This window comes from Canis lupus, chromosome 3 (assembly GCF_003254725.2).
Source record: "Canis lupus dingo isolate Sandy chromosome 3, ASM325472v2, whole genome shotgun sequence".
NCBI lineage: Eukaryota > Metazoa > Chordata > Mammalia > Carnivora > Canidae > Canis > Canis lupus.
The window spans coordinates 12,499,621-12,510,523 of record NC_064245.1 but is presented as its reverse complement, the minus strand read 5'-3'; the positions used below and the strand labels follow the sequence as shown (position 1 = coordinate 12,510,523).

General features: G+C 39.0%; 1 protein-coding gene across 5 annotated transcripts in view; it reads right to left on the bottom strand.

Moving 5' to 3' along the window:
• LIX1 (limb and CNS expressed 1) overlaps positions 1-10,903 on the bottom strand; it is a 62,191-nt gene that overhangs the window by 9,184 nt on the left and 42,104 nt on the right. For 4 of the 5 annotated variants that reach the window (XM_049108167.1, XM_025438426.3, XM_025438428.3 and 1 more), the window contains 2 exons: positions 3,619-3,696; positions 1,085-1,815 (listed from right to left, as the gene is read on the bottom strand). In XM_049108167.1, coding sequence (XP_048964124.1) covers positions 1,528-1,815; positions 3,619-3,696 — 366 coding nt within the window. In that variant the 3' untranslated portion in view covers positions 1,085-1,527. Of the gene's footprint in view, positions 1-1,084; positions 1,816-3,618; positions 3,697-10,903 lie in introns of those variants that run through there. The other variant, XM_025438429.3, reaches the window with a different exon arrangement.

The window sequence follows — 10,903 nt, the reverse complement described above, 5'->3', positions numbered from 1 at the left end:
GATAGGAATGTGACATTTGTTAAAACAATATTTTTAAGTTTATCTAATACTATATAGTATTACCTTTAGCCATTTGATTAGGACAGATATGAAACTAAATTTTCCCCTAATGTGAGAGATATAATATATGAAATTAATTTTTTACACTCATGCCTACTTCCAAAATACATGATCAGTATATATAATTTTCATGGGAACTTAAGGAGTGACGATTACATCTGCACATTTAGATATGAAGTTAAACTATCTGTGAACTTCAATGTAAATATAGTGGTTTTAGCCTTCAGGAAACAGTTTGCACTTGCTTAAACATGAAGAAAAGGAAATCTTGTTTTACATTGAAAAAACTGTGTTCTTTATTTTGAAATTTTGGACTAAATGCAAGGGTTATCTTCAGGTTATAAATATGGAATTTCCTACAAGTGTTTAAAATTGATACCACTGCCATTCTGAGTGACCAAAAACTATCAAAAGATTAGTCTGTATTTGCTTTTGGTTTTCTTATCAGTTAATTGACCCAAGCCATTTTCAAAGGGAGATGTCTAATTAAAACCTAAAAGTGACCTACATTTGAGCTACTCACGGCTTATGTTGTTGAACAACAAAAAGACAGCTAAAGATTCTTCTCTAATGCATGAGAAACTAATGAAATGCAAGCATGTTAAAAGCTAATAATGACTTTTCAAAATGTTTTAACCTTTAAAATGCCAGTAATTTTTTCCATTATAGATACATGACTGTGGTGGCAAAAATAGAATCAATTCAAGTAATCTATTTGCAAATTAAAAATGAGCATGACTGATTGCAGGGCTCATAAAAATTAGATATTAATTCTTCTTGAGGAATACAAGTGAATGTACTATTCTGGTTGACATCCTCATATGGAAGAGTATAGATTTTAAAAAATTATTATTACTGGCATTTTAAGCCAAATTAAACTTAAGTATTTTCATACCATTATGACTTTAGGATCTTTGATAGCAGGATGTCCAGATAAAATACTGACTGTAATTTTGGGTAACACCTAGTAGAGTATAAATATCTCTTAGCTTATGAAGCTTAGGAAGAAACTCTGACCCGTGCATATTTTCTACATTGTTTATTTAGTCCCAAGTATTTTCAAAAATTGCTATCATGCTACTTTCCCCAGACCAGGCTAATGTTCTTTTGGGGGATACTACACTGACCTATTGTTTAAAACAACACTTATAATCTAGCAAGGCACATGTCAACAGGGCTTTAGGTTGAAGCCAAACCTGGAAAGTATTTTTCAAACAATCTTATCTCCATCCTTTCAGTAAGAAGAGAAACTTTTGAAAGCACAATGGGAAAATTGCATCGAGTGGGATGGTGGGTCCTGTAAGGGTCCTACTACTCTCAGATTCTCGGAATGGAATGGATGGGAAGAATTAGTACAGCCTTCAGGTAGTAGCTATAGGTGCTAAAGCCTCCAGTGACATTCACTGAGCTTTCTAATGTTAAGAGTCCGGCCTCTGCCAACCTTGAGGCAGCCGGCATCTGGCCTTGCTAGTGGTAGCTACAAAGAGCCGTTAGGCTTAGCTGATCATCACTGGGTGAGGAGGTGTCAGGATCACTGTAGATCTGAGTCAGGGCTAAACTCAGGATTTCTTTCTTTTCTTTATAAAACCGCAGTTCTTGTCCCGCTTTCCTGGCTTCCTCCAACTCCCTCAGGGCCATCCGGAGCTCTTGAGAGAGGATTCCTGGTGACTCCTTTTCCTTCATGATCCAGTCCAGGGCCATATGACTGCGCATCTTTTCATCTAGGGAATACTGGGAATAGTAGGAGATGACTTCCTGGGAGCCAAGAAGACAAAGTCCAGAGTGTCAGTGAAGAGCAACAAAGGCACCTGTGTTCATGGCCTTCCAACATCTCATTTCCTTTGTCTCTGCCACCCCCCACATTCATATCCATAGGAGTTTTGCCAACAACTGGACCTCTCTGATGTTCACAAACTGAAGGCAAATTTCAATACATATTTCTTAAAACAGATGAAGGGCTAACCTGGTCAAGCAAAGCAAGGTCACTTCAGGTTGAGTCAAAACATTCCCACCAAGAATAACTCAAAAATGTTCACAAACAGAACTCTGACCTTGCTAGAAAATGTCTTCGTTCGGAAATACATTCCTTCATGCATGAACATCACCTCGTTTATTATTTGAACTCTTCTGCCCAGCTCTCCTTCAGCAAGGCAGAGAGACAGAAACAATTATATGGAAGGATTAGGGCAGAATTTGGTTTGGTCACACCCATTGCAGAGACCAGGAGGCTTTGAGTCAGGACAACGCTTAGAAACAAGGAGAATCAACTTCCTAACTGCTGTGTTGTTAACATAAGATAGATGGCAGTCCAAATGGTTCACAGAAACTACAGAAAGAACTTTAAAAGTGTACTGTGGAACGTAGGCATTATTGGTATCATAATGGTACCTTCATGTACATTCTCTTTTCTGTTAATCATTCAAAATTAGTCACTACCTGTCAATTCTCATGTGAAAAATTTCCCAATGCATCATAACATCATGTATAGGTTTGATGGATACACTTTAAGAAGATCTTGTAGAGGGGATGCATGGCTTATTTTTATTTTCAGGAACATGTGGTATTTATTTATGACCTTAACAAATTAAAAACAACCATGGAAAAGTGTTTATAACCAACCCAGCGAATTTCAAAGGCCTTTTATAAAATCAAAGGAAAAGAAAAAATAGCCCAAGCCATTGTCAACTACTCATTTCTTTTCCATCCTTGACATTTTGAAAGCCAGACTTTCTAACCAGAGAACAACTAAAAACTCCTGGGGCTGCAGTAGATGGAAAACTCTTATATCCACCCACATCTAGCTGACTAGTAGAGGCTTTATTCCTCACACAAATTCCTGTTAGCAAATTCTAAAAAAAAAAAAAAAAAAAAAAAAAAGTCATTTTTCAAAGTCTACTGGTGCACAAAGGAAGGATAAATCTTGGAGGATAGTAGGTGAAAACTGTTAAAGACACAGGAAGGGAATTGCCTTTGCCATTAAAAAAAAGGGGGGGGAGGGATGCTTCTTATAGGATTATATATATCTTACATCTTATATAGTGAGACGTTGATTCTGAAAAATAAAGAAGAAACTTCTAAACCAAAAAACTGAAGTGACTGAATGCCCAACATTATAATCATTTCTGTTGTCTTTTGGGGACTTCTGGTGGGTGTAAGAAAAATCCTCCAGCTGCAGCCAACTTTACCACTCTTCAGTAAGGAGGTTCAGAAGCAGTACATTCTCAAATTTATTTCTGCTTGGAGAGTAGAAGAGGGCACAAATTCTAAGGTGGGGCAGGTGCGTAGAGAGATTCAGCATTTGACTTAGAAACCAAGTCTAAAAGATCCCTCCATTCTGGCATTTAGTATAGGTATCAGTCCTACATGCAGGCAACATTCTCCTTAGCATATTTGGTCAGTCTCTGGCTCAAATGAACTGTTTTTCATGTATCCTCTGCTCTACTAGATAAAGTACCAGATTTAAACAGAGAAAAATCCAAATAAAGGAAATCTAGGAAGACAACAAGCCATCTGCTCAGTCCATAGGACATAAATTCGTTCTCAATTGGAAAGTCTCACCTGTCGGGAACACTTTGTTTCACGAAGGGCTTTTAGGCTTCCATTCCAGTGCAGAAGTTGGAAAATGGTCATCAGCTCCTGCAAAACCCAAACACTTGCCCTTACTCTCAAAGCAGAAATGTAAAACAAAGTGTGAAAGCTGGGCAGGGCATAACTCTGATCGCAACTATCTCAGGGAAATAGAATATACAATATCAATGGAACACTTTAAGACTTTTCAAACACCAGAGTCCTCCAAGCTTCTGGAGCATTCTTCCTTCCCTCCTCTATTATATTAATATTTGCACAATAAAATGACTAAGCTACTAGTTGACAAGTATCTTTCAACATTAAAAGTACATATGCTTGGGGAGCCTGGGTAGGCTCAGTCAGTTAAGCATCAGACTCCATTTTGGCTCAGGTCATTATCTCAGGGCCATGAGATAGAGTCATGCTTTGGGCTCCCACTGAGCATGGAGCCTGCTTAAGATTCTCTCTCCCTCCTCTTCCTCTGCCTCTTCCCCCAACTCTCTTAAAAAAAAAAAAAAAACCCATATTCTCTAACAATTTTACACCCAAAAAGTTATCTAAATAAACCAGCACATCTCAGAATAATGTATAGGCAAAGTTATTCACTGTATTGTTTTTTTAGAATTGCCTGAGGCTGGGAATGTTTTAAATGCTAGTTTTTATTTGTATTTATTTCTAAAGATTTATTTATTTATTTAAATAGAGAATCCTCCACTCTGATCCTCTTCAACACAGTGTGTCACTGAGAACAAGATATAGAAAAGGAAAAGGAATAATAACCTACTTTGCTTTCAACCTGGCTCTTCTTGGGCCTGGAATTATAAATGTTTAAGTGATGTACTGACAGGTACTGACTGATGTGCCTTATGTCTTAGCTGACACTGATTTTCTATAAATGAGCATCAACGGGCCCGGCAACAGCAAAGATTCTGACTTTTGTTTCTTTTGCTGTAAGTTCCATACCATTCCAGAAACAGTGGGCAGTTTTGACCAGCTGGGGAAACTGCCATTGACCAAGCGAGAACCTCCGCTTTTAGTTTACAGAATGGGTACAGTTTTCTGATTGTAAGGCAGAGAATAAATTTAGTATTTTCCCAGCTGATTCCGGTTCCTGTATCTAATTAGATAGCGTCAGCTTGAGGTGGACATTGTCAAATTTTTCTTTAAAGACCTATTCATTTTAGGAAGAGTGTGTGCATGAGTGAGGGGAGGAGCAGAGGGAGAGAATTTTCAAGCAGACTCCCCAGTGACTGTGGAGCCCAATATGGGTCTCCCTCCATCTCACCCATGAGGTCATGAACTGAGCAGAAAACTGAGTCAGATACTTAACAGACTGAGTCACCCAGATGTTCAAATGCTCATTTTTAAAGGAATAGTTTAAAAAAGGATGATACTGAAAAGTAGCAGAATTTGCTGCCCAAAAATAAGAGTTCAGGACATGGCACCCCAAAAGATGCCACTTTGGTATATTAATTATTTTAAGGAGTAAGCACTGGAAAAACAGCAAATGAAAGGAAAGGCTTTCTCTGAACACTGCTTATCTGCCTAAAGACACATCCTCCAAAAGGAACCCAATTATGAGAAATTCCCTCCTGAGGAATTTCATCAACCAGGGAACATTGACTCATCACAGAAGACACAGACCAACATAACTGCCACCTATTCTTCTAAGGGTCCATTCATCTTTCTTAAAAATCATTTACTATCCCCTAAGAGGCCTACACCCCCCTCCTCTTTCCCTGTTAAGATGGTATTTGATCCTAAATTCCAAGCCACCACAGAAAGATACTATTTCACCCTCCGTATCTCTCATGTACATGAAGTATATGTGTCAATAAACTTCCATTTTTCTCCTATTAATCTGTCTTTTATTACAGGAGTCTCAGCTAAGAGGGTACAGGGAAAATTATTTTTCCTCCTCTACAATACATTCATACCACTGAATCCTTTCATTCACAGAGAAAGGATGAGAAAGCTCTCTAGGTTTTAAAATAATCTCTATGATGTGGTGTTAAAAGAAAAGCGAGGTCCACAAACATATACTGTGCACTTAAAAAAGAATAGAGAATCTCTATAAATATTTGTTTGTAAGTGCCTATGTGAGTTTTGGCAAGATACAAAAGAGCTGGGCAACATAATTGTCTCTGCGATGGGAACAGGAATGCCTGTGGGGCAGGAGTGGGAGGGAGACCTCCCCTGACATTCTTTTGTACCTTTTGAGTTTTGAATCACGTGACAATATTATATATTAAAGAAAACCATTTAAATTTTTAAAAAATTCAGCCAAAAAAGTAGATCTAGATAACATATAATGGACAAGCTACAGAAACTGTAAAATACTCCTATGCTTATAAGTTCAGTCAAGAAAATCCTGAAAAAGTAGATAGGTTGAACTGACATTAAAACCAATCCATAGTTTTTACATCCAATGGCCAGGGCTGAGCAAGGCATTAAGCTTCCAGCAGCCTTTTCCTTCATCATATTAGGGCAAGCCAAACTGTATAAATACTGAAGATTTTATTTTCCTAATGTGATTAGAAGTAGCAGTCTTCTATCTGCATCTTTTTTTCTTTTTTGGTCAGAGAGACATCTATTGTGGATTAACGGCATAAACCACATACACACAATACAATTAAGGAAATTCTTGGTCGTGACACTAGTTATGAAAATGTACCATCTAGACAGTTGTCCTACTGACCATTCAAAAAAACGATTTTTATTGTCTTTATCTGTACATGCTCAGGAAAAAAGTTTAAATTATGAAAATGAGGAGACTTAAGACATTCTAAGATTTCAGACATTTTAAAATTATTAGGTAAATTCTAAAGCTATAAGATAATCAGAAGAGCAAATATCATCATTCTTATGTCTGAACTTGCCAGTAGAGTATAATAGGGTTTTTTCCCCTTCTTTTCAGTTGGAGATTTTGTCAGTATTCCACTGTACAGTATGCACTCAAAGAGCCCATAGAGACTTCAGTGAAAGTAAAATCATGTGTTTCCATTAATTAAAATGAGACATGGATACCCGTGGAATTATTCCACCTGCCTCAAACAGAGACGCCACCATCTGCCTAGGGTCCTGGGCCCACTGCCCAGGGAAGCCACCCCTCTCATGTCCTCTCTCCTCTACTTGTCCCTGCCCCATCCAAATTTGCACTTTGTCACATCACTATGATAATCTGGAAAAGTGAGAGTGGTTAGTTCTATAGCCAAATCTTACGTAATCTGCCTCTTACCCCTGTGCTTCTCATCAAAGTTACCCCAGTGACTCCTCAGGATAAATCTGTGCTGCCTTTCTCACTGTACCTTTAAACCCACTCACTAAAGACTTTGCTGCCATAAAAATGAAAAGGATCACTTTTTATGTCCTGATAGGGAACAGTCTCTGTGCTGTTACAGAACAGTCACTATTTCCAAATAAGACGTTTCTTTTCATTTAATGTTTTAAGGCTCCCCTTGAATTTTGCATTCTAGTATATGTCCATTTTTAAAAATAATAAATACCACCTCCATTCCCCCATCTTCCCCTTAACCCAAGTTTATAATGATTAAACTCTATATGACCCAGAACGATATACCGAGTTCTTCTGTGACTTTCAATAACCATCTTGGTATTGTCCTGGTATTCTTGTGGCCCGGTTTGAGAAACAGCCTGCAAGGGCTCTTAATTCCATCCTCTGACAATTATTGCCTTAGTAACATATTCTTCCTCCAATGTTTTCTTTTCTTTTTTCTTTTTTTATTTTTTATTTTTTTTCCTCCAATGTTTTCTAAGCTCTCATTCTTATCTATATATAGTAACCATTGCCCCCCTTCCAGATAAACCCCTGTCATTCCACCCAGCAGTCCTCCTAAGACTTTAGAACCCACAGTTCTTCTATGAACAGAGCCAGAAACCATTCTCATGTCTCTTGGCAACCTACATACATCTCTCAAAAACTTCCCCACAGAGATTTGAACTGTTTTTGACTGCAGGAGACTCATCCCCCATATCTCTTCTGGCTTACCTAAATTCTCATTCCATCCCCAAAGAATTTTTCCTGCAGCAGTAACACAACTGCCTCTTCCTCAGTGTTGTTCTCTTTCCCAAAAATTCCACAGGGAAGATGACCTTATTTCTGCCTTCGTACATTATGTACCAATCTAGTTCTTGCCCTCTTCTGTAGAGATACTAATCTTACCATCACTATGTAAAGTATATTGAAATATTTCCATGTTCTTTCTATCCTTCTTTATTTCCCCTCATAATATCAAATTTACTATCCTCAGATAGTCCCGAAGTTGTACGAGTCCAGGTGAGCCCAGGAAATCCTTGTATGCTTCTCACTGATTCCATCGGAAATCCTTGCATTATTATAGACTGGCAAGAAGGGGGCTGTGGACTTCTAGAAGGATTCATTCCCTAGTTTCACCTGAGTCCTTGCTGCCTGGTTTTCATCGTTTTATCTGTCAAAGCCTTATCGCTTAAAGGAAATCTGTTTGGTAAGTTATCTGTCCTGCTCCTCATTCATGGCTTTGAGCTGTGCTATTTGTTATGCACCTGATCTAGAAGACCAGGGACTCTGGGTAGGCGGACAGATAAACCAGAAGCTGGCCTATAGGTTGGGTTGGGACTAGGATGACGTGAGTGAAGCAAGATTTAAGGTGACTAATGAAAGTCCAGGGCCTTTTATTTCAAAATCTGTCTTTAGGGGCGCCAGGTTGTCTCAGTTAGTTAGGTGTCTGTCTTTGGCTCAGGTCATGATCCCAGGGTCCTGCTCAGTGGGGAGCCTGCATTTTCCCTGGCCCCACCCCCCCACCCCACCCCAGCTCATTGTCTCTTTCTCTCAAATAAACGAAAAATTTAAAACAAATTTTGTCTTTATTTAAAATTTTGATATTTTGTTTATTTTTACACATTCATTTTGAGTTTTTAAAATATTGCATTATAATATTATCTTGATCACTGAGTTTTTTGACACTCCTTTAAATTTTGTGCCTGAGGTGAATGCCTAACTCCTGTTACCCTAGTCTAGTCCCTTCTGGTGAGTCTCTGTCTCAGGGACAAGGCTGGCTTCTCACAGGATCCCAAGCTTGATTTCATGCTCCCCTGACTTGAAATTCTTAGTGATGCTTTAACAAAAGGCCCTGCATTTTCATTTTGTATGAGCCCCAAGGATTATGCAGCCAGTCCTGATCAGTAAAATAAATTTGAAATCAAATGGAGAAGCAAGCCTTGTGTTTTCTGCATTCAAGTTTCAGCTTTCCTTCTACAGCTTTCCTGGTTCGATTTGTCATTCATTCAGTTTAAACCACCAACAGCTGGGCTCTGTCCTCATTGTGCTCCATGGTGTTGCCTCCTGTTAGGAAAAATGTTTGCCCTTTCAGCTACTTTGTGGGAAGAAAAGGCACTCTGCTTCTCTCTGGAACTTTGTCTGGGAGACTCGCTTGGTTCTGTGATTCATCAGAAATAAGAAAAACAAACACTGTAAATGGAGAACTTGAAAAACAGGTGGGCACCATCTCCCCACCCAAGAGAATGGATTTAAGAGGAAATTTGTTTATGGGATGAGGTTTTAAAAGGCGACCTGGAGAATTTAGCAAAGATGTAAATAAACAACTCGTCCTTGGACTGCATTAGGCTTCAGAATAAATATATTAACCAGCTTCAGTCAAAGTCCGCCTCAGATCTGACCTTGACAAGACCCAGTGGCTAGTGCTGTCGCCATCCCTCCCCCCAAACTTAAGGCAGTTTTGGGTATGGCAAAGCTACTCAGCTTCCCTCCCACGAAGTGAACGTAAGCAGAAGCCTATCACGTTTCCTCTGAGTGCTGCCTCCTTGACAGCCCCCCTGGAAAGCCTGCAGGCAGTCAGGAGACACCAGCCTTGTTTTTATATGGCATACTCATCCGTAGCTACATACAGACACACATCTATTACCCACCAGGGGTACTGAATTGCTGTGTCGGCTGCAAACAGCCCAGGTCTGTGGTCAATTCCCATTATGTGCAGAAACAAGCTGATGCATTTAACCCAGGCCACCAAGGAATGTGCCGGGACCCAGCAGGCAACCTAGAACTGGCGGAAGGAAAAGGGTGTGCTCCATGGCCCTCCTCCTGGGTTGCCAGCATACCTACTGGGGGAGTGAGTTTGGATTTTTCCTGCCCTCACATCTTCCTCTTCCTTTGTCCTCCATCCTGCTCCCAGCTTCTTTTATGAGAATTTATGAAGCATTTCCACAGTTTGATTCAAGTTATTATTTCACACATTTAAACACCTTACTACATAGACCACACAGAAAACATACAGCCCATCGCAAGGTAATTAAGAATTACTAAAAGGTTGAGTAGAGCCATTCATAGTACTTGGACAAAATTTTAAGATTTATTTTTTTTTAATCTTGCCTTCCCCTATCTTTGGCAGACTAACTCAATTGCATTCAAAAATTATTCTTAATTTTCTGAAAATAGCTATTAAATCACATACAAGCTATTACGTACCAGGGCAGGCAACTTTCATTTTATAATAAAAAAAGTGCAATATTCTTTTGTTGGGGTTGAGAGGGGAGGAATTAAAATAAATGGAGTTCTTCCTTGGGGAAATTACTAGACGCTTTATAAGTATCATGTTGTATAAATTTCACAAAAATCCTATACAATGGGCATTATGATTTTTATTTTGTCAGTTTTTAAAAATCGGTGTTCTTTCACTTGTGTTATACTTCTGTTTGTTTTTTTCTCTGTTTGTCTTTAGTTCATTATGGGGAAAAGAATGGACCCTTTATAGCTTCACCCTTTATTCTACAGCAAGAGCCCTGAGATGTTTGCAGGGTGCTGCCTTGTCCTGATGTGAAACCTTTAAGTTACTTAAAACCTTAAGGTAAAGTTGTCAAGGGGATCCATGCGGTAACCTTTGGCATTTCAAGTGACACAGTCCTTCTTCAGAAGTATGTATAATAACAGCTGTCAATCTTCACTGAGTATTTACCATATGCCAGGAACTGCTTTGGACTCTTTCAATATTGTCCCATTTAATGCTCACAGTGGCACTGGGAGGTTGCACTAGTACTATAGGTCTCCCTAATTTACATACAATGAGGAAACAGATTAAGAGTTGAAAAGTAGAGCCAAGCTAAACCGGACCAGCCCACTTCAGAGTCTGGGCTCAGAATCACTGAACTCAAGCATGCCCCTATCTATTCCAGAGCTTAGGCTTTAGGGATATCTGTTCTCTTCAAACCCAAGGCAATCAACATCAAAGGTCAATGAGAACACTACCACTTAAAAAGAAAATTG